The sequence below is a fragment of the Trachypithecus francoisi genome, unplaced genomic scaffold (genome assembly GCF_009764315.1).
Source record: "Trachypithecus francoisi isolate TF-2019V2 unplaced genomic scaffold, Tfra_2.0 Lachesis_group20, whole genome shotgun sequence".
In the NCBI taxonomy this organism is placed as follows: Eukaryota; Metazoa; Chordata; class Mammalia; order Primates; family Cercopithecidae; genus Trachypithecus; species Trachypithecus francoisi.
Genome location: NW_022681466.1, coordinates 5,991,732 through 6,013,764, shown reverse-complemented (window position 1 = coordinate 6,013,764; position 22,033 = coordinate 5,991,732). Strand labels below are relative to the sequence as shown.

The 22,033-nt window shown below is 46.2% G+C and overlaps 1 protein-coding gene across 1 annotated transcript in view; it reads right to left on the bottom strand.

The window, feature by feature from the left end:
* RAB37 (RAB37, member RAS oncogene family) overlaps positions 1-21,540 on the bottom strand; it is a 76,124-nt gene extending 54,584 nt beyond the window's left edge. Inside the window, exon 1 of the mRNA XM_033182077.1 lies at positions 21,005-21,540. Coding sequence (XP_033037968.1) covers positions 21,005-21,076 — 72 coding nt within the window. The 5' untranslated portion in view covers positions 21,077-21,540. The remainder of the gene's footprint in view (positions 1-21,004) is intronic.
* Positions 21,541-22,033: the final 493 nt, after the last annotated feature.

Sequence of the window (22,033 nt, the reverse complement as noted above, 5' to 3'; positions counted from 1 at the left end):
GAGCAAAGGCAGTGGTGTTCACCATTCTGGGAGGGAAGTCCCGGGCCAAACAGCCTAAGGAATTTCAGGATTGACTGCCCAGAAGCGTGAAGTGGAAAGACTCCTTTTTCCCCTCCTGAGAACTGGGGAGACATAAGGGACTACGATGTTCCCTGGCTGGAGGACAAAGGTCTATCACTTCACCTAGGTTGATTTTGTTGGACTGGTGGATTGTAGGGAGGGGTTGGGGATAAAGTGTCAGGGAAAGGCATCATGGCTTGGGAAGAGATGACGAGCTGTGCCTGAGCACCACAGGCTGGTGACCCAGCGGGTAGGAGGCTGTGGGCATGTTTAACAGTCCATATCAATGTGTCCTGGGGTTTGCCTGACTTCTCATAGCTATGGACACCTCATAGCTATGGACACATCTGGCATTGGTGACCTTGGTGGAGAGATCCTGCTCCCATGACCTCAAAAATGATTCCCTGGAATCTCCAGGGCTTTTCTGTCCTGGGGGACTTCACAGAGCCCAAGCAAGCTTGACTATTCTTGAGCTAGTCGTCTAAGCTGGTCAGGTCAGAGTGAGACTGTTTTTGACATAGACTGTTTTAAATTTACAGAGCAAGAAGCGACCACAGAGAGATCTTAAAATGGAAAAGTTCAAAGCAGAACCAAATTAGAGTAAGTCAAGGTATAAGAATAAAAGTAATAATATGAGACCTTGGGCCAGAGCATCACTGTGTCATTTCAACGATCGTGCATAAAGTGGATTTATTTCAGAGTTTATTTCAAGCAGTCAACACTACCCAGAATGTATAAGTACATGCTTATATTGGATAGAAAGGGATTCATCTTTTCTGATAATATACAATCATAGATCCCAGCAAAGATTATTGCCATGAAACTTCTGACATTAAGCTAGACACACAGGGAAGACTAGAATTTAGCTCAATTTGGCTTGGTTGGAGGAATTGGGCTGCTTCTATCTTCATCTGGATGGTGGACATGAGCTGGGAGGAAGGTTGTGACCTGGCTGAGCTGAAGAGTTGTGAAACAGCATGGGAAGACCGATCCGTTCTGATCCATTTTAGTTGCCTTAGTCAAACTTTGGAAAAAGGTGTCTACAGGCTGGGCATGGTGGCTCACGTCTATAATCCCAGTGCTTTGGGAGGCCAAGGCAGGTGATTGATTGGGCCCAGGAGTTCGAGAGCAGCCTGGGCACCATAGGGAGACATACAATAATTAATTAATTAGCTGGATGTGGTGGTGCATGCCTGTAGTCCCAGCTACTCAAGAGGCTGAGGTGGGAGGATTGCTTGAGGATTTCTATCTCTACAAAAAAACAAAACAAAAATTAGCCAGGCACCTGTGGTCCCAGCTACTTGGGAGACTGAGGCAGGTGGATTAGTTGAGCCCAGGATTTCCAGGTGGCAGTGAGCTGTGATCATGCCACTGTACTTCAGCTTGGGTGACAGAACAAGACCCTGTCTCAAAAAAACAAGGAAATGTCTACAAGAGAGAATAGATTACTGGATATACTGTTTTTATCTAAAGTTTTAGCCCTCTGAATTGGTGGCAGTCTGAAAGGGACCTTTTCATATTCTCAGAAATGGGTTGATAGTCATGAGCCAGTCTAGTCAATTCCAGAGCTGGACAGAGCAGATCTCTGCCTTGTGGTCCTGATAGGAAGTGTCTGGGTTCTCTCTGTGCAGTGCTATGACTGTAGGAGTCAGCTGCTAATCCAGCCCGGTTTGCTCAAGCCTGAGCTAGAGTTTAGCGCACCAGAGAAGTAGCTGGGGTGAGAGGAGGGAGGCAGATATACACAAGAGGCAGGAAAGGAAATTGTTTCATAATGTCTACAGATTTGTATCTGGGTGTAGTCTCAGTCGTATTCCTGCGCCCCGTCATGACTTTGTTAAGGCAGAGTTTGGGTGGCTGGCCAGCACGTTTATTGCAAGAGAGAGAACTTATATATGGTTCCTCAGGTCTGAGTGAGGGTAGCGTTTACTATCTTGCTGTGTGATTTCCAGGAAAGCACATTCTGTTAAAACAAACTACAAGATTTCTAAGCACTCAATCCTGATTGAGTGCCTAATTATTTATAGCCATCTAAAGTTGCTGGGGTTTCCCTTCCTGGTTTTTGAATTATTAATATTTAAAGGTTCCAGGCCAGGCATTGTGGCTCATGCCTCTACTCTCAGCACTTTGGGAGGCCAAGGTGGGTGATAGATTGAGCCCAGGAGTTTGAGACCAGCCTGAGCAACATAGGGAGGCCTGCAAAAAGGATATCTCCACCAAAATTAAAAAAATCAGCTGGGCGTGGTTGTGCACAACTGTGGTCCCAGCTACTCCAGAGGCTGAGGGGTAGGATCGCTTGAACATAGGAAGTTGAGGCTGCAAGTGAGCCGAGATCATATGACTGCATGCCAGCCTCAGGACAGAGTGAGGCCTTGTCTCAAAAAAGATTCCTCTTGATAAGCCTGTAAGGTTTGGACAGCCTCCTTTTGAGAACTATGCACATATCATTGGCTTTCAGAAGACCCCACTGTTTGAGAGTCAGTTGAGGGAGAAAAAAAAACACTGAGTTGGCAACCTCCAAAATCCATGAGTAAGATACATTTGTACAGAAGTGAAGTGAAAGGCTACCTTTGCTTGACATCTTAAAAATAGAGCTCACAGCTGCTTAGCCTTGGAAAGGGCAGACTGCTGGAACTGGTTGATTTCATGTACCAATAAATTTTTAGATTGGCTAGGACAGATACAGTGATCAGCCTTTTATTTTACCAAGTAGGCACTTTTTTTTTTTTTTTTAGCTTTTAGTTTTCTCTGCCAAAGTCAAATATGTCTGAACCAAGTAGGTAAATTCTTATTCAATTTCACTTCACTGGAATTGGTAATTGACCAGTTCATTGAAAAAGTTTGTTAAACCAGAACTCATAAAAGAGATACACTGTATTTTTTCTTTTCTTTTTTTTTTTTTTAGACACAGTCTTGCTCTGTCACCCCGGCTAGAGTGTAGTGGCACAATCTTGGCTCACCACAACCTCTGCCTCCCGGCTTCAAGTGTTTCTCTTGCCTCAGCCTCCCAAGTAGCTGGAATTACAGGCATGTGCTACCATGCCTGGCTAATTTTTGTATTTTTAGTAGAGATGGGGTTTCACTATGTTGGTCAGGCTGGTCTTGGACTTCTGACCTCAGGTGATCTACCCGCCTCGGCCTCCCAAAGTGCTAGGATTACAGGTGTGAGTCAGCCACCATGCTCGGCCCACACCTGGCTAATTTTGTATTTTTAGTAGAGACAGGATTTCACCATGTTGACCAGGCTGGTCTTGAACTGACCTCAAGTGATCCACCTGCCCCAGCCTCCTAAAGTGCTGGGATTACAGGTGTGAGCCACTGCGCCCAGCCTATTTTTCCTCTACATGTTTTATTTTGACTTAAAATATCTAAATGTGTAGTTATTAGCAAGTATTTTGATGTAGACCTAAAGCCTTTGCTTTGCTTACAAGTCTGCTGAAAAGTGGGGCCCATTGCCTTTCCTGCACAAACCACACACTCATGGTCCTGGGGTTTCAGTTCCAGTTTCTTTAAAATGAAGCAATAAATTCTAGAAACCTAGGAAGCCACCTGATTGCAAAATCTTTCTTCATTTTTATGCATTTCTTTCCAATATTTTATAGTTCTCTCATTCATTCCTAATTTGATAGCATTTTTAAAAGTGACAGGCTTTTACAGTCTTTCCAAAGCACTCAGTTTAGTTTTTGTAGAGATAACAGTTCTCTTTTTTTTACTTATTTTATTGGTCAATAGTCTTTCTGTTTAAATTCCTTTTTTTTTCTTTTCTTTTCTTTTTTATTTTATTTATTTATTTATTTATTTTTTGAGGTATAGTCTCGCTCTGTCACCCAGGCTGGAGTGCAATGGCGCAATCTTAGCTCACTGCAACCTCAGCCTCCCAGGTTCAAGCAATTCTCCTGCCTTAGCCTCCCAAGTAACTGGGATTACAGGCACCTGCCACCATGCTTGGCTACTTTTTTTGTATTTTTAGTAGAGATGGGATTTCACTATGTTGGCCAGGCTGATCTGGAACTCCTGACCTCAGGTAATCCCCCTGCTTTGGCCTCCCAAAGTGCTGGGATTACAGGCGTGAGCCACCGTGCCCGGCCAATTTCTTTGTTTATGGGTGAATTGATTCAAGTACATCATTCTAATTAACACGTATGACCAGCATAAGCAAGTATGGGCCCAAATGCATTCTTGTTAACCAGGTACCGCAACCATGAGAGCAGAGAAGAGCCCGCCAGCTGTGAGCACTCAGTCTCAGGCTTAATCAGTGTGCTCCAGTAAGAGATTGAAGGTATTGGTTGACCTAATAAGTTGGTTAAGTGAGGGGTTGCTTAAAGTTTCTACTCAACAATCCATTGTCACCATAACTTCATAAAAGGAAGGACCTTTGAGCACCCCAAGTCTCGGGATGATCATATGTCCTAAGAAAGGACAGTTGGTAACATCTACTGATGTGTGTGTATCATTCCTACACATCAATTGGTACTTGGTCAGGGGCTGGTACTTAGGTATGGACTGAGAATTGGCAGCCATGGATCTGGTTCACACTGTTCTCTAGGCATGGATCCTCTCTACCATGTCTCTGTCCACTGGTGTAGTGAGTCTTCCCCTGAGGGCCTCTAGTGACCCTCTTTGTTTGGAGGCTGATGAATGTTGTCACTCATGAGGGCTGCAGAGCTCTTCATTAGTTGTGTAAGGGCCCCTTGAAGCAATCAGATTCCCCCTGCCCCAGCACAAGCCCCTTCCCCAAGTAGTCCACTGTGACCACATCCTCACATGGTCCTGTCCTGAGGGTCTGCAACACTTGCATCAAGAAAGGGTGTGTTGGCTGGGTGCGGTGGCTCATGCCTGTAATTCTAGCACTTTGGGAGGCCGAGGCAGGTGGATCGCCTGAGGTCAGGAGTTCGAGACCAGCCTGGCCAACATGGTGAAACCCCATCTCTACTAAAAATACAAAAATTAGCCGGGTGTGGTGGCAGGCCCCTGTAATCCCAACTACTTGGGAGGCTGAGGCAGGAGAATCACTTGAACCCGGGAGATGGAGGTTGCAGTGAGCCAAGATTGCACTATTGCACTCCAACCTGGGAGACAGAGAAAGAGTCCATCTCAAAAATAAATAAATAGGCCGGGCGGGGTGGCTCAAGCCTGTAATCCCAGCACTTTGGGAGGCCAAGACGGGCAGATCACGAGGTCAGGAGATCGAGACCATCCTGGCTAACACAGTGAAACCCCGTCTCTACTAAAAATACAAAAACTAGCCGGGCTAGGTGGCGGGCTCCTGTAGTCCCAGCTACTCGGGAGGCTGAGGCAGGAGAATGGCGTAAACCTGGGAGGTGGAGCTTGCAGTGAGCTGAGATCCGGCCACTGCACTCCAGTTCGGGTGACAGAGCGAGACTCCGCCTCAAAAAAATAAAAATAAAAATAAATACATAAATAAAAATGAAAAATAAATACAATAGTTTTCCTGGAGTTACCTCTGAGGAGGGGCTCAGAATTAAGGGAGGGGAAAGACTGTCCCCCAAGGTCAGAAATACAGAAGCAACATTCTGCACTCTTGCGTAGTAGAAATCTGCTATGAGCAGAGCAGAGCACTGGCACTTGTTGGCGTTTACACGCAGAATGCTGCCCTCTATCAATGACATGAAGGGTTTCCATGACAGAGAAGCAACAGGTCACAGACCCTGATCTCAGCTATACTTCCCAGTGCCTGCCCTCAGTTCAGTGGAAAGAGTTGTGAAATTCAAACGGTGCACTCATTTCAAAACCTCACACAGCCTGTGCAAAATTAATAATAAGCAAAGAAGGACTGCTCCCCAGAGATCTTGCATCCTTGCACTGTAACATCCAGCTGTCTGGCAGGTGGCAAGGGAAAGAACCAGTGGAGATGTAGGTACAGTATGTCAGTTTAAAATACAATAAGAGGCTGGTTGTGTGGCTCACGCCTGTAATCCCAGCACTTTGGGAGGCCTAGGCAGGTGGGTCATTTGAGGTCAGGAGTTAGAGACCAGCCTGGCTAACATGGCAAAACCTCATCTCTACTAAAAAAAAAAAAAAAAAAAATGCAAAAATTAGCTAGGTGTAGTGGTGCGTGCCCAGTTCTAGCCACTCAGGAGGCTGAGGCAGGAGAATCACTTGAACCCGGGAGGTGGAGGTTGCAGTGAGCTGAGATGGTGCCACTGTACTCTAGCCTGGGCAACAGAGTGAGACTGTCTCAAAAATAATAATAATAGGCTGGACGTGGTGTCCCACATCTGTAATCCTAGCACTTTAGGAGACTGATGTGTGTGGGTTGCCTGAGCTCAGGAGTTCAAGACCAGCCTGGCCAACATGGTGAAACCCCATCTCTACTAAAAATACAAAAAATTAGCCAGGCGTGGTGGCATGTGCCTGTAATCCCAGCTACCCGAAATGCTGAAGTAGGAGAATTGCTTGAACCTGGAAGCAGAGGTTGTGGTGAGCCGAAATGGTGCTACTGCACTCTAGCCTGGGTGACAGGGTGAGACTTTGTCTCAAGAAAAAAAAAAAATAATAATAAGATATGAGGGTAGATGGGAGAGTACGTGGAGGACGTGGAGGTAGAGTGAAGGAGAGTCCACCCAGGAGCAGTGCTGGTGCTTGCAAGACTTGGCTCGCCTTCCTGGGCTTCTTACCCTGCAGTTGGGTTGATGGAGGCAAATCCCCAGGGGATGCTGTTGTTTGGCTCTTCCGCACCTAAGACCCAATTAACAGCATTTGGGCCTGCTTCATCTGAGCAGCTCTGCATGCAGGGTCTTGAATCCACTTTGTGAATGAATGTCTGCCATTGGCATTGATTTTGCTTTGGTGTTTATCCTGGGCCAGGCTGAGATTGTCACCTGGGCTTCACTAGCATTTCTGGAGGTCAGTGATAAAGGGGTTTGGGGGAGTTCCCAGTCCAAGCCTTCCCTTTCCTAAGGACCCTGGGAATCTAGGAAGGGATAAGCAGAAATTGAAACTTGGGTTGGGGTTTCTCTTTTATTCCCTGCCGAGTGCCCTTGAATAACCACTGAATATCTCTCAGATCTCTTTTCTCTTCTACAAAATGAAGTATAACTAGAAAAGTGCCACAGACCCACCAGGCTGTAATTTCAAAGTAGCCAAACTAGGGCAGGGTGCAGTGGCTCAAGCCTGTAATCTCAAAATTGTGGGAGGCCGAGGCAGGCTGATCACTTGAGGTCAGGAGATCGAGACCAGCCTAGTCAACATGGTGAAACCCAGTGTCCACTAGAAACACAAAAAAATTAGCTGGTTGTGGTGGTGCACACTTGTAATCCCAGCTACTTAGGATGCTGAGGTGGGAGAATCGCTTGAACACGGGAGGCGGAGGTTGCAGTGAGTTGAGATTGTGCTACTTGCTCTAGCCTGGGCGACAGAGCAAGACTCCACATCAAAACAAAAACAAAGTAACCAAATTAACCTTCTGTCCCATGGCAATCTCATAAAGTGGATCCCAGCTACCTGTAGGAGGCTCCTTTGTTTTTTATTGTTTTTGAGGCAAAATGTTAGCATTTAGTAAATGTAGATGGTAGGTACATGTGCCATTTTCTTTTTGTTCTTCTAGTCTTTGTACATTTCTATGAAGTTTCAAAATTTCACAATAAACCATGAATTTTCATTTATCTATACAATGGAATGCTATGTAGTGATTAAAAAGAACGAAGGTAAGAATATGTGTAACAAAATTCCTATGATGGATCTATCTATCTATCTATCTCACACATATGTATAAATAAACACACATATAATTTTTTACACAGCAATTTCATTTTCTTTTTTTCTGAGACAGAATCTTGCTCTGTCACCCAGGCTAGAGTGCAGTGGCAAAATCTTGGCTCACTGCAACCTCTGCCTCCCAGGTTCAAGTGATTCTCCTGCCTCAGCCTCCTGAGTAGTTGGGGTTACAGGCACCCACCACGACTAACTTCTTAGTATTTTTAGTAGAGATGGGGTTTCATCATGTTGGTCAGGCTGTTCTCAAACTCCTGACCTCAAGTGATCCACCCACCTCGGCCTCCGAAAGTGCTGGGATTATAGGTGTGAGCCACCATGCCCAGCCCATCTTTATTTTTAAGATATGTATTTTGAAACAGTGGCATTCTCAGGAAATTTTTTCTTTGTTTTTCATTTTTTAATTTTGCAATTAAATATATTAATAATAATGACTCTCTTGGCTGGGTGTGGTGGCTCATGCCTATAATCCTAGCACTTTGGGAGGCTGAGGCAGGTGGATCACTTGAGGTCAGGAGTTCATGACCAGCCTGGCCAATACCATCTCTACTAAAAATACAAAAAAAAAAGAAAAAGAAAAAATTTAGCAGGGCTTCATGGCACACACTTGTGATCCTAGCTACTCAGGAGGCTGAAGTGGGGGGATCTGAACCTGGGAGGAAGAGGTTGCAGTAAGGAGGCAGAGTGCACGCCACTGCACTCCAGGGTGACAGAGACTCGTCTCAAAAAATAAATAAATGAATGAATAAATAAATAAATAAAATAATGACTCTTATTATTCACTAATAGCCACCAATACAACCTTATTGTTTGTTCAGCACAATGCTCAGCTCACAAACATGACCCCTGTCTGCTTCTTCCCCTGCCTCTATGACAGCCATTTACCCCTGAGGACTTGCCTGCCCATCCACCTTCCGACTGTCTGATCTGCCTTCCAGGCCACACATCCTGCTGCCCGTGACCCTCGCAGATGCTGTCCTGGGGATGCAGCCACCCCTCGACAGTGAATGCCACTGTGGTGCTGCCTATTCCTTTGCCATCTGACCCAAAGCATAAGATGACTCTTCCCTGGTTACTTGGGGCACATCCAAAACTAGGCGTGGTGTGAGGCCATCAGAAGGCAGAGATGCCCCAGGGAATAGCTCAAAACTACTGCACAGAGCCAGGCGCAGACGTTGCAGCAGGGGTTTTTATCTGACAGCAAGAATGGCTACATAAAATAAAAATACAGGGATCGTTATACAAATATTATTAAGACTTTAAAGATGGCAAATGCAAAGTGTTAAGCCAAATGCAGCGTCCTTCTAAGTGCAGGGCCTTATGTGACTTTGTAGGTGGCATACCCATAAAGCTGGCCTTGTTTGGTGTTTTTCTGCCTCACTTCTCATCTGTGTTCATGTACCCTTGGGCTGACATGCCCTACCCAGCAATGGAAAAATTCAGGCGTCTCCATAGCAGCTAACCATGGTCCTTAAGAGAGGCGGAAGAACTTCCCCTCATTCCTGTCTGAGCTCCGCTTCCTGAATCCTCATTCCCTTCTCCAATTAACCTCTTCCCAGGATGGTCCACTGCTGGATCATCTATTTCCTTCAGAGAAAATTCTACTCCCACCCATAGAGGGAGGTCTGGCTCTGCAGCCCCAATAAGCCGATCGCTTCATAGGGTGACAGCAGTTTATTTCCCAAGTCCAGTCATTAATAATCCAAATCCAGTTATTCAGTCTTAAATGACACTACGTGGGAGGCAGCGAGAGCCTAGTTCAGGTGGGACTATGACAAGTCCAGTTCATTTCTTTTCAGTCACTTCTCATTAAAGATTTAAAAATGCTGGGACCCAGCCTTGCCCAGGATCACCATGGGACATCTGTTGTTTTTGCATGGCTAGCCTCCAGATGACACCATCCCATTTTCCCTGGAAACCATTTTCTTCCACTGTTTTTTTTTTTTTTTTTTTTTTTTTTTTTTTTGAGACAGAGTTTTGCTCTTGTTGCCCAGGCTGGAGTGCAATGGTACGATCTCGGCTCACCGCAACCTCCGCCTCCCAGCTTCAAGTGATTCTCCTGCCTCAGCTTCCTGAGTAGCTGGGATTATAGGCATGTACCACCATACCTGGCTAATTCTGTATTTTTAGTAGAGAAAGGGTTTCCCCATGTTGGTCAGGCTGGTCTCGAACTCTTGACCTCAGGTGATCAACCCACCTTGACCTCCCAAAGTGCTGGGATTATAGGCATGAGCCACCATGCCTGGTCCACTTTATTCCACTCTTGATCCACAGGACTGGGTGGGATTGACTCCACCTTCGGGGTGGACATGTGACCTGGGCTTAAGCTGTCCATCGTGTTCTACCCTCTGGCTATAGTATTGGTTCAGGGGTGGGCACGTGGTAATTTCAGTCTCCAGTGAGTGTTGGATCTAGGACTTTGGTTGGAACTGGGAGCTGTGAGGATGTGATCCTGGGGCTGCTGTCAATGATGGGGCCCCACAAGGAGAAGCCTGCCTGTGAATGGAGCCAAGCCAGAGAGAAAAATGAGAGAGAGAGAGAGAGAGAGAGAGACAGAGAGTGAGGCTGAAGTCACTGAGAATCCCTGGGTCCAGCTGAGCTCGATGTCAGCTGCACTTTCCACGTTTCTCTGGTACAGGAACCAGTGAATTCTCTTTTCGGCTTAAGCCGATTTGAGTTGGGTTTTGTCACTGGAAATCAAGAGTCCTGATCATAAGATTTCCCCTTTTGCTGTCAAGAATAATGCCTGTTCTCTTTACACACAGTGCTGGGGAAATCAACTGGGATGATTTATGTGCAAGTTTTCTGCAAGTTGGAAAGTGCTTTTGGAACGGAATGACCTAGGATGCAGACTTGGCTAACAGCAGGGACAGGGCTCAAGCTCAGTTCTTTGGTACTCAAAGCCCAGTTCTCTTTCTCTGCTAATGAGCTGCCTCCTACTCTAAGAAAATCAGTGAGCAGGGCAGAAGGTGGTCAGGACAGGTGGTGGACAGGGCAGGTGGTGAACAGGATGAGGGTGAAGAGGGAAGGCAGTAGACAGGACAGGTGGTGGACAGAACAAGTGATGGATGGGGCAGGTGGTGGATGGAACCAGTGGTGAACAGGACAGGTGGTAGACAGCACAGGTGGTAGTCAGGACAGATGATGGCCAGGGCCTGTGCTATCCTGGTTCTCATGTGTCTGCTGTCTGAAGGATACCCGATTTCAGGGAAAGGAGAGTGCGGGTCCTGGAGGACATGCCTGCAGAGCTCACCTGGCCTCTCCCTCTGTCTTTCCCAAGCCTCTCTTTGTGTGCCACGCTGCCATCCCAAGGGCTAGGATCCTGGTGTTTTGGGTGTGGTTGAGTGCTTTTCAGCTTCTGTCTTTGGAGATGTTCATGGAAGGGATCCAGCTTTGTTTCTATGTGTTGGACTCTGCCATGCTTGGACAGGGGTCTTTGCACTGGGCACTTCTCAGAAGTGCACCAGGAGTCTCTTCCTTTCTTGGACATGGGCTTGAAGGGATCCCTGTGTTGGGGGCTCAGAGCCCTCTGACCTTCAGAGGTGAGACCCCATCCTGTGACTTTGGGCTTTATAGCCCCTCAGATCAGTCAATCAGCCAGGAGCCAGAATTTGGCAGCCTTTAGAGCAGTAAGCATTTGACCTGGTCCCCAAGGGCCCAACTTCCCACCATATGAGACTAGAGGTCTTTGACCTTCATGGGCACCAAGGTCCATGTGGCACATTGGGCTGCAGTCAGATGTGGCCTTAGCCATCTCTCTCTGTGCCATCCCTCTGATCCACCCAGCCTGCTGGACTCAGCTCCTTGGGGAATGAAGAGTGGGTTTTGTTCCTGGGAACTGGCATGTGGTGCCCAGTAAATGTTTGGTGAATTGATCCTCAGGATTCTCAGGCAGAAATATCAGATTTCAAGGGGAGCACGTGGACATGGGTGGTGGTGGTAGGATATAAGGAAATGACCTCAATCACCTTTCTACTCTTTCATGGTTCTTGCCCCTGAAACCCAAGTCCATATGGCTCTGACACAGGCCTTGAGTGAGATGGAGGAAGAAGTGTGAAATGACAACTTCTGGCGATGACTGACAGAGGTTTCTGAAGATGGAACATCCCTTCCTTTTCCCTCATCATAACCAGGTCAAGTCCAGGGAATTCTCAAGCTCAAAGGCAAGGGGTTCTTAAAGGATTGCAGGACATACAGACCTGGAGAGAACAGAATGACTGCCCAGCCCAAGGCAGTTAAATATATACAGCTGAGGGAGGCAGAGATGGGGCAAGGGGTCGGGGAGAGGACCTAAGGGTAGAAGGGGCCGGTGGGCTTGTAGATTGAGGCTGTCCCTATAGTGTAGCCAGCTACCAAATCATGTCAGCCTGATAGAATTAAACATTTGAATCCTCCAAGTTCCATTTTTCTCCCTGGATTTCATGCTTAGCAAACAATCTCCTGATTATAATGTGGCTTGGCATCTAGGGCAATACGTGTCTTGTGAGTCTGATTAATGTCAGCCTGACTGGAGAGGTGGAGCCACTCTTGGGTGAGTGAGCAAAACCGGCTCTACATAGCTGAAGGCCACACAATGGACCTGCTGTCAATGGCCTAAAGTAGTGACCATCTGTGACCCTCTTGGTGAAGCCCCTTGTCCTCTCCTGACTCTCTCCCTCTGCCTGTCTACCTTGCTTGCATTCGACTATAGGCAAATTTCTTAATGTCTCCGTGCCTCAGTTTACTCATCTGTAAAATGAGATTAAAATAGGATTGTTGTAGGATTAAGTGAGTTAAGAGATGCTAAATGCTTAGAATATTACTTGGCATGCAAGTGCTGTCTAAGGATCTGCTGTAATGATTCCAGCTTCCACAATGCCGGCTGTGACCTTGAGCAAGTCATTTTTTTTCTTTCTTTCTTTTGGTTTTTTTTTGAGACAGAGTCTTGCTGTGTCACGCAGGCTGGAGTGCAGTGTCGAAATCTCAGCTCACTGCAACCTCCGCCTCCTGGGTTCAAGCAATTCTCCTCCCTCAGCCTCCTGAGTAGCTGGGATTACAGGCATGTGCCACCACACCTGGCTACTTTTTGTATTTTTAGTAGAGACAGGGTTTCAACATGTTGGCCAGGCTGGTCTCAAACTACTGACCTTGTGGTCTGCCCGTCTCAGCCTCTCAAAGTGCTGGGATTGCAGGTGTGAGCCACCATGCCTGGCCATCTGGCCTTTGTTTCCCCATCCTATTAATATGGAATTAACAGCAACATTTTGGAAAAAGCATATGTTAAGTATAAAATATCTTGGCATATATTAAAGTGTTTTGTAAACGGTAAAATGCTGCACAAATAAACCATATGCTTATTTGGAAAATGTATTGGGAACAATTATCAGTCTTACTGGATCCTGTAGATTATAGTGCAGAGATGATTTTTAATATTTCTCACCTGATGACTGAATGAAACCTGAGGTGGGACCCAGAGAAGGAAGAAGAATCTAGGTAAAGGCAAGGGGGAGGTGAGGAGGGAGATTCCAGGGGCTGAAAGGGAGTGTCTGCCTCATGTGGACTGGGTACCAGACTTTATTCCCTTCCAAAGCTTACACGGCTTCTTAATGTGAGCTTGGGGAAGGTGTTACCAGTTCCTGACTCTCTCCTATGGCTATTGTTATAATAAATGGCAGTTCTGATTTTTAATAAACAGAGTTGCTGGGAGATGGTGTGCATGCAAAAATCAAACAGGAGAGGGAGGAAGAAGAGGAGGAGAAATATTTGCTTTGTCTTTTTTTTTTTTTTTTTTTTTGAGACAGAGTCTTGCTTTGTTGCCCAGGCTGGAGTGTAGTCACGCAACCTCGGCTCACTGCAACCTCACTGCAACCTCAGCCTCCTGGGTTCAAGAGATTCTCCTGCCTCAGCCTTCCAAGTAGCTGGGGTTACAGGCTCCTGCCACCACGCCCAGCTAATTTTTGTATTTTAACTAGAGACAGAGTTTCCCCATGCTGGCCAGGCTGATCTCGAACTCCTGACCTCAGGTGATCTGCCCGCCTCGGCCTCCCAAAGTGCCGGGATTACAGGCCTGAGCCACTGCGCCCAGCCTGCTTTGCTTTTAAAAGGCTCATAACAAAAGATAAGAGGAGACAGAGAACAAAAACAGATGATCACTGACCCTGCCCGCAGCTCATGAGAGGAAGGGTGCGTATGTGTGCATGTGTGTGTGTGCCTGTGTGTGTGTGTGTGTGTGTGTGTGTGTGGTGGCGGCCAGGGGCAGAAGGCTAGCAAGCAAGAGAAAATTTGAACTTAAACACAGCTTGGTTTAAGATACCTAAAATCATGTGCGTTTGCAGAAGCACAAATGATTAAAGAACATCCTCATGTTGATGGCTAGAAACTGTCTGCTAATAAGCAAATGAGAAGATGCTAATAAGCAAATGAGAAGGGAGGGAGTTGACTTTGGCATCAAGGTCAGGAACCATGTGCTAGGGGAATTCTTGAGCCCTGCATGTCTCAAGTTATTTTCACTGTACCACTCAAGGCCTTGCTCCCTTTAGGAGCAGGGTGAGGGCTGGTGTCATCAGTTAGGGGTTAAGATTTTCCAGCTTGGAGCTGTCTCTCTTGGCCCCAGAAAACCTCCTCTAGTTAAGGGATGGGAGGATGTCCAGGGCCACTCCCAGCTGGGAACTGCATTGCCTGAGTGAGTTAACAAGGAGCTGTGATCTCCATTCCCACTCACAGTCTCTAGGGACTGTTTCTCTTGTCTGAGAAGAGGAGGAAGGAAGCAAGAAGCATATTGGGATAAGTTTAGATCCACTTCAAATGCCCAGTTCAACAATTCTCCAGCCTGGTGCTCACCTCTGGCTGTTTACTTCTACCCAGCCAGGTGGAGTTTCCTGCCCTGAAACTGAAGGAAGTCACTCCCCAGAACAGCTTATGAGAGGAAACATTAGGGCAGCAACGTTGACAAGTGAGTCTCAGACATTTTCTCACAAAAGGCCCCAGGGACCACAAATTAAAGGGAAGGATGCTTAGGAGAGGAAAGCCTGAAGAGTTTGGAAAACGACTTTGAGGCATTGAACTGAGTCACCATCATTTCCTGCTGAGGTTATCCTAAGAGAACTAGCAGGTGCCACTCCCCACACCAGCTGCCTGCTCTGGGATCTGGGCAGGACCGACCTATTAGCCAAAGGAGTCCCAGACGGTCCCAGATTGCCAGTGATGTAATATACACTTCATTTGTTTATCTGTATGCCTTCAGAGCAAGCAAAAGAGGAAAACAAGCCAGTGGAAATATTATACAGGGAGCAGCTAGCTTTTCTTGGCTTTCTTGTTTGTTCCTGAGCTGACAATAGAAATCTTTCGAGAACAGGAGCTAGTGCACTTTGAAAACAAAATGTCTTCACTTACAGGGCATGGATTTTTCTGTGGATTTGGATTCTTTGAGGACAAATTTGCATACCATTATCATTGTTTCATTGAAAAAAAAATAAAAGAAGAACCTGTGGGATAGAGAATGGGAGAGGAACACAGAATGGCGAGTATAGTCTTTTGCTGTTTTATTTGTCTTTCCCTTGTACAATTTTCTGGCAGGGAAGGACAATGCTGTTGTATCCAGACCTTTCCCTAGGATTAATGGGTGACAGTCCCATGGGGAGGGAGCTAGTTCGTTTGTGGAACTCTATATCTCCTGGATGTTAACTTTATTTTTCATTTTTCAATTTAATTTTTTTTTTTTTTTGTAGGGGGGGACAGAGTCTCGCTCTGTCGCCCAGGCTGGAGTGCAATGGTGTGATCTCAGCTCACTGCAACCTCTGTTTCCTGGGTTCAAGCGATTCTCCTGCCTCAGCCTCCTGAGTAGCTGGGATTACAGGTGTGCACCACCACGCCTGACTAATTTTTGTATTTTTAGTAGAGACAGGGTTTCACCATGTTGGCCAAGCTGGTCTCGAATTCCTGACCTCATGATCCACCCACCTCAGCATCCCAAAGTGCTGGGATTACAGGTGTGAGCCACCACACCAAGCCTGGATGTTAACTTTAATCAGAAGCCATAAATAAGAGAGGACATTTCAAATTGAGTCAGACATGACCTTTGCTTCCTGGGTCATTCTCCTGCAGGTACCTGTATCTTTCTTAGGACACTTCTGGGATTATATAGAAGTATAGCCATTTGTGTGCATGCCTTCTAGGCCATAAGCTTAGTGAAGATGGGAATCATTTGCATCTATGTTCTTGATAATGACCAGCCTAGTTCTTTACGCTTTGGAAATGTCCAATGCATGTTTGCTGAATGAATCGATGAGGCATGTGGACTTTTGAGGGACACAGAAATTATGAGATGGGTAGTAGAAGGAAGTGAAGAACAAGTGCAAGAGATGGGGGAGAGTGGCAGATATTACCTGCTTGCCTTTTCCTTTCACCCAGAAGAGGTGTTAGAAGGTCGGAGGAAATGGAAATACTTTGGAAGACAGAGACCTGGTAATCCCTTTTCACCCAACAAGAACCAAGCCCTGGATGAATGGATGAGCAGCTCGCGTTTTTCTGCCCCCTGCCCCCGGTCTTTCTGAGACTGACTTTGTCCTGGGAATTGTTTGTCCCTCTGGAAGTTAGACTGATATGTGGGTGTTCCTTAGAGCCCTGGTGGTGGGGAATTAGGAAGTAAGTGCTTGAACTGAAGCCCTTTTGTCCTAATTCACTGGTATGTGGGGCGAAAGCTTGCCCTCTCTGTGAAAATGAAATGAAAATCTTTTCATTTTCCCAGAACTCAAGGTCAGACCCTGGCACAGTAGGGCCCCTACCCCGTACCATTGCCCTGGATGGCTCTCGAAGCTGGTGGCAAGAGAGAACTGAGAGTTCTCTGAGGAAAAGAGCAACCAAGTTGCTCATTTGTTTTAAATTATTTAGTTGCATCAAATATTCAGATTTGTGGCAACAACTCTATTTAAAAACTCTGGGCACATGATGGATGAGCTCAATGTTTTCAGTCAGTTCCCAGTTTCCAGCCCACCCTCCGGGAATCTTCTAAGAGTTACCTGGGCTTGCCTGGGTTAGCCTCCAACTACTGGGACCAGCGAAAGTGCAAGGGCTACACAATGCCTGTGATGACATTTGGCGTACGTTTTTCATATAAATGAATTTCATCATGTCCCATACATTGCCTTCAAGAGAAAAAAGATATTCAACTTAGGAAGTCAGAACTGGGATGTTGGCATGGAAGTCACGCTTTTTGTATCGGCGGCTTGTGTGCGTTTGTTTCCATGGACTTCTGCCTGTGAAATACGTGGTGTGTGTGCTTCTGAGGTTCTCTGTGTATGAAGCTGCTGCTCGTCTCACAAAGCTCATCATTTTAGGTGAGACTGAATGTGACACCCATTGAAGCCGCTTTGGAGCCCAAGATGCATGCCCTAATACTTTTTTTTCTTTTTTTTTTTTTTAATTTAAGACAGAGTCTCACTCTGTCACCAGGCTGGAGTGCGGTGGTGTGATCTTGGTTCACTGCAACCTCTGCTTCCAGGGTTCAAGCGATTCTCCTGCCTTAGCCTCCTGAGTAGCTGGGACTACAGATGCGTGCCACCACATCTGCTAATTTTTGTATTTTTAGTAGAAACGGGGTTTCACCACGTTGGCCAGGATGGTCTTGATCTCCTGACCTCATGATTCTCCCTCCTCGGCCTCCCAAAGTGCTGGGAGCCACCGTGCCCAGCCAGTACAACCACTTTTACTGAATGCTTCCTATATTCCAGATATTTTATATGTATGCTTTACATTATATTATCTAACATCCTTGCTCAAAAATAATAAGGCAGGTATTATCATTCCTATTTTATAGCTAAGAAAAGTAAGACTCACAGATGTTGCTCAAAGTCACATCAAGGTTTGGCTTATTCCAAGCCTGGAGTTTCGTTTCATCATACAACAATATCTCTTCTCTGGCAAGTTTCTAGGACTACCCTACATAACATCTGCTTCGCTGTCACAATGCAAGATGATACTTCTTCCTCTATAATGATAATCTCTGGGGGAGGGTGTGTGGCAAGCGGAATGTGGGAGGGGGGCTCTTGGGAAGCTGACAAGGCTCTGTTTGTTTCTCTTGATAGTGATTGCACAGGTATGTTCACTTCGTGGTGATTCACCAAGGTAGACACATAAGATTCAGGATTGTTTGGTGTTTGTCATTTTTCTTTTTTTTTTTTGTTGTTGTTTTTTGAGATGGAGTCTTGCTCTGTCGCTGAAGCTGGAGTGCAGTGGCATGATCTTGGCTCACTGCAGTCTCCATCTCCTGGGTTCAAGTGATTCTCCTGTCTCAGCCTCCCTAGTAGCTGAGATTACAGGAGTGTGTTACCACACCTGGCTGATTTTTGTATTTATAGTAGAGACAAAGTTTCACCATGTTGGCCAGGCTGGTCTTGAACTCCTGACCTCAGGTGATCTGCCTGACTCAGCTTCCCAAAGTGGTGTTTGTTATGTGTCAATAACAAGTCTATTTAAAAAATCATTTCTCCATACTGGGCATGGTGGCTCATACCCATAATGCCAGCACTTTGGGAGGCTGAGCGAGTGGATCTCTTGAGGCCAGGAGTTCGAGACCAGCCTGACCAACATCATGAAACTCTGTCTCTACAAAACAACAACAACCAAAAAATTAGCCAGGCATGGTGGCACATGCCTGCAGTTCCAGCTACTGAGGAGGCTGAGGTGGGAGGATCACTTGAGCCTGGGAGGCAGAGGTTGCAGTGAGCTGAGATCACACCACTGCATTCCAGCCTGGGCGACAGAGTGAGACCCCACTTCAAAAAAAATTTTTATCCTAGCAATTAATTTTGGAGGGGAGCCCTGCTTCTCATGGACAATAGACACTAATTAATCAGTGGGAACTCCTTGGACTCTACTACATAGTAATTTTTAAAATAATACAAATAAGTTGATGCCCTGCCCCTTTACAAAAAGCGTTTTAAGTGGATCACAATAAAACATCATGCACAATCATAAAGTGGTATTAGGAGGAGGTTGTCAGCACTATATAGGAAGGAAAACTTTCCTTACATACATATGTCACTCTGCTGGGCACCACAGAAGGCTTAAGGCTGGCTTCCACTCTCAGGGTGCTCACACAGCCAAGCTGATGACACTGAGCCTTTACTAGTAGTAAATAGACACTTGCCTCTAAATATATCGGAACTTGTTGGAATGGGTTCCCACTCTCAATTTGGTGATCAATAAACTCAAAGGAAGTAAAAGTTTTCATGGACTACATCCTACATCTCATGTGTGGGTAATTGAAATAGAAAATACCACATCTGATCAATATTTTGAATAATCTGAGCTCCCAATCTTAAAGCTTTCAAAATGAATATTTATACGTTTATAGGATGGTATAAACTTGGAGAGATTCACATATCTAGTTGCCAGGACAATTTTGTAATTGATTTGTAATTATGTTCCTCTGCTTGCATAAACTTTCTTTTTTTTTTTTTTTTTTTTGAGACAAAGTCTTGCTTTGTTGCCCAGGCTAGAGTGGAGTGCAGGGGCATGATTTTGGCTCACTGCAGCCTCTGCCTCCCAGGCTCAAGCAATTCTCCTGCCTCAGCCTCCTAAGTAGCTGGGATCAGAGGTGCATACCACCATGCCCAGCTAATTTTTGTATTTTTAGTAGAGATGGGTTTCACCATGTTGGCCAGGCTGGTCTCGAACCCTTGACCTCAAGTGATCCAAAGTGAGCCTCAGCCTCCCAAAGTGCTGAGATTACAGGTGTGAGCCACCATGCCCGGCCTCGCATGCACTTTTTACTGGGCTAACTTTACAACATCAAATAGCACAGAACTTCTAGTTTACTTCAAACTGTGAGGCTTTAAAGTTTCTAGAGTGGGGTAGTGGTTATACATTTTTTTCTCCTTCCCTATATCCTAGTAATTCAGAGACCTGGAGGGAGAAGATACATGGAGTGTCAGATCTACAGACCTGCTTCCTTCAATAGCTGATTTTCTTTCATGTGTGTCAGAAACAGGCAGCATGGCACAGAGCCATGTACCTAAAACGTTATTGTGCATATTTATTCCTAGAGATCTTGTTAAAATGCAGATTCAGATCCAACCACTCTAGGGTCAGGGCTGAGATTCTGCTTTCTATTGTAATAAGTTCCCAGCTAATGCCAATGCTGCTGGTCCATGGACTGAACACTTTGATGAGAAGTTTAGTAAGGATATAGAGGAAAGAATACTACATGTGGAGTAGTAATTTCTGGCTTTTAGTATCAGCTCTGCCATTTACCAGCTTGCTTTCTTGGACAAGTCATTTTGCTTCTCTGGATTTTAGTTTCCTCAAATAAAAGCTGTGTGATAGAGGAGGAGGTTGGGTTAGGTTATTTCAAAGCTTGCATTCATAGACTCTTCAAAGTGATGTTTTGATTAAAAAACTCCACCTACAGGATCACATACAGCCTTTCAAGGGACTAACAGGTGAACTGGCATTATCAAAGCAGAAATTATAAGGGCTGGAGTAGGAGGGCATGGGAAAGTCAGAGAAAGGGAAGGTGAGCCACAACTTATTATGGCAAATATGAGGCTTTGATTATTTCAGAGTGATGGATTTTGAATTAAAATTGTTATCCTGAGAGAGGCTACTATTTTCCCCTCCAACCATCTTAGGGGGAGACCTGCTTTACTGAAAACTGAGTTGCATAAGAAACTTGAATGAAGGAAGCAATGGATGTGTTAGTGCTTTGAAATAAGCAAATGCTTAAAGGGGCTGTGAGTGAGTCATGGCTGGAGGGAAGCTTTCTGGAGCCATGAGGGAGTCTGGTTTGAAAACAGCAGTTCATCTCTGCTGCAGACCATTTCTCTAATTTCAGACAAGTTGACCAGAAATTCAGGTGTTTGGCCACTGCTAGCAGTGCTAGCAGACGTAACAGGGACAAATGCAGTCTCCTACAAGGGTTAGGAGAGCAAAGGTGCCAGGGGGCATACAGGGGCATAAATGGCAAGGAGAAGGAGGGGGTGAAAAAGGAACACAGATGATTTAAGTGAATGAATGAAGCTTCTGACCATCTGAGCCTCTGGAGGCAGCCCTTCCCCAAGAGCTCACCCATCTCTATTTTGAGCAGGAAACAGGATCAGACAGAAAGGGCTTCCCACACTCACAGATACAAGCTAGTTTCTCATTAAGTCCCAAAGCAAAGTCAGGGGAGTGGGGAAAACTCCTGGTGCTGGCGCCTGTTCCAACGGTTAGGTTGGGAAATACAGTAGATACTTACCTTATGTAGGACGTGCTCGTTGAAGTCAGGGCCAGCTCCTCCCTGGTAGGAATCGGGTCTCTGCAGGTCCATGCCCGGCTTGGAGCTCGCCACTCCGACTCTCCCTGCGCTCTGCGTCAGTGCTTCCTGGAGCTCGGTCCGAGTTCCGGTGGGTGCGGCAGGCTCGGGTCTGAGCCCTGCGGACCGGGCCGCATCCGTTTTCAGCACTGGACAGTTCCCCGCAGCGGCCGCGGCGCGGTACCGGGGGGCAGGCGGCCACGCTCTTCCAAGACGGAGTGTTTCAGCACCAGGAACAGCGACTCCGCCGTTGTGCGCCTGGGACCAGAGTTCTGAGATCCTGCCCGCTCCAATCCCTGCCTCTTAGGACTCCAGGATGCTGGCAGGGACGCAAGATTTGGGTTCGGCTGGTGATCCCTGCGTATTTCATTCAGTTACCGGACTCCGGAGGCTCAGCGACCCGGCTGCGTTCTCAGGGCATTGCAGTCCCGGGAGCTCACCGTTTCTGATTCCGAGCGAACTGGCATCTCCGTCACCACGCAGCCCAGCGCAGCGCAGCTCTCCTCACACGTTTGCAGGGGCGAAGTCCTGCGGCGCTGGCGGCGCTTCTGTTTTTGTCCTTGGACAATTCTCTCCAGGATGTATGAGATAAATAGAGATTCTAAGCCTGAGGTCAACAGACGATGGGTCTTAGGTGTCCCCAAAGTCCCTGAAATATGCTAAATTCTGCTTACCTGCGTTTTCCTAGGGAGAAGGTCCAGGGCTTTAATCACATACTCTCCAGTATACTTGACCCCAAGAAGTTAAGAATAATGGTCCCAGGAGAGGCAGATGGTGGTGTGGTTAGGAGCACAGGCTCCAGGATTCAAATCTTGACTCTGAAAATTATTAGTTGTGTAACCTCGGGCAAATTAATCTCTTCTAAGTGTCCACAAAATGGAGCTAATATTATAATAGTACCTGCCTCATGGTTTTGTTCTGAGGATTTAATGAGTTAATTCATGTAAAAAGCCTAGAACAGTGCCCAGCATG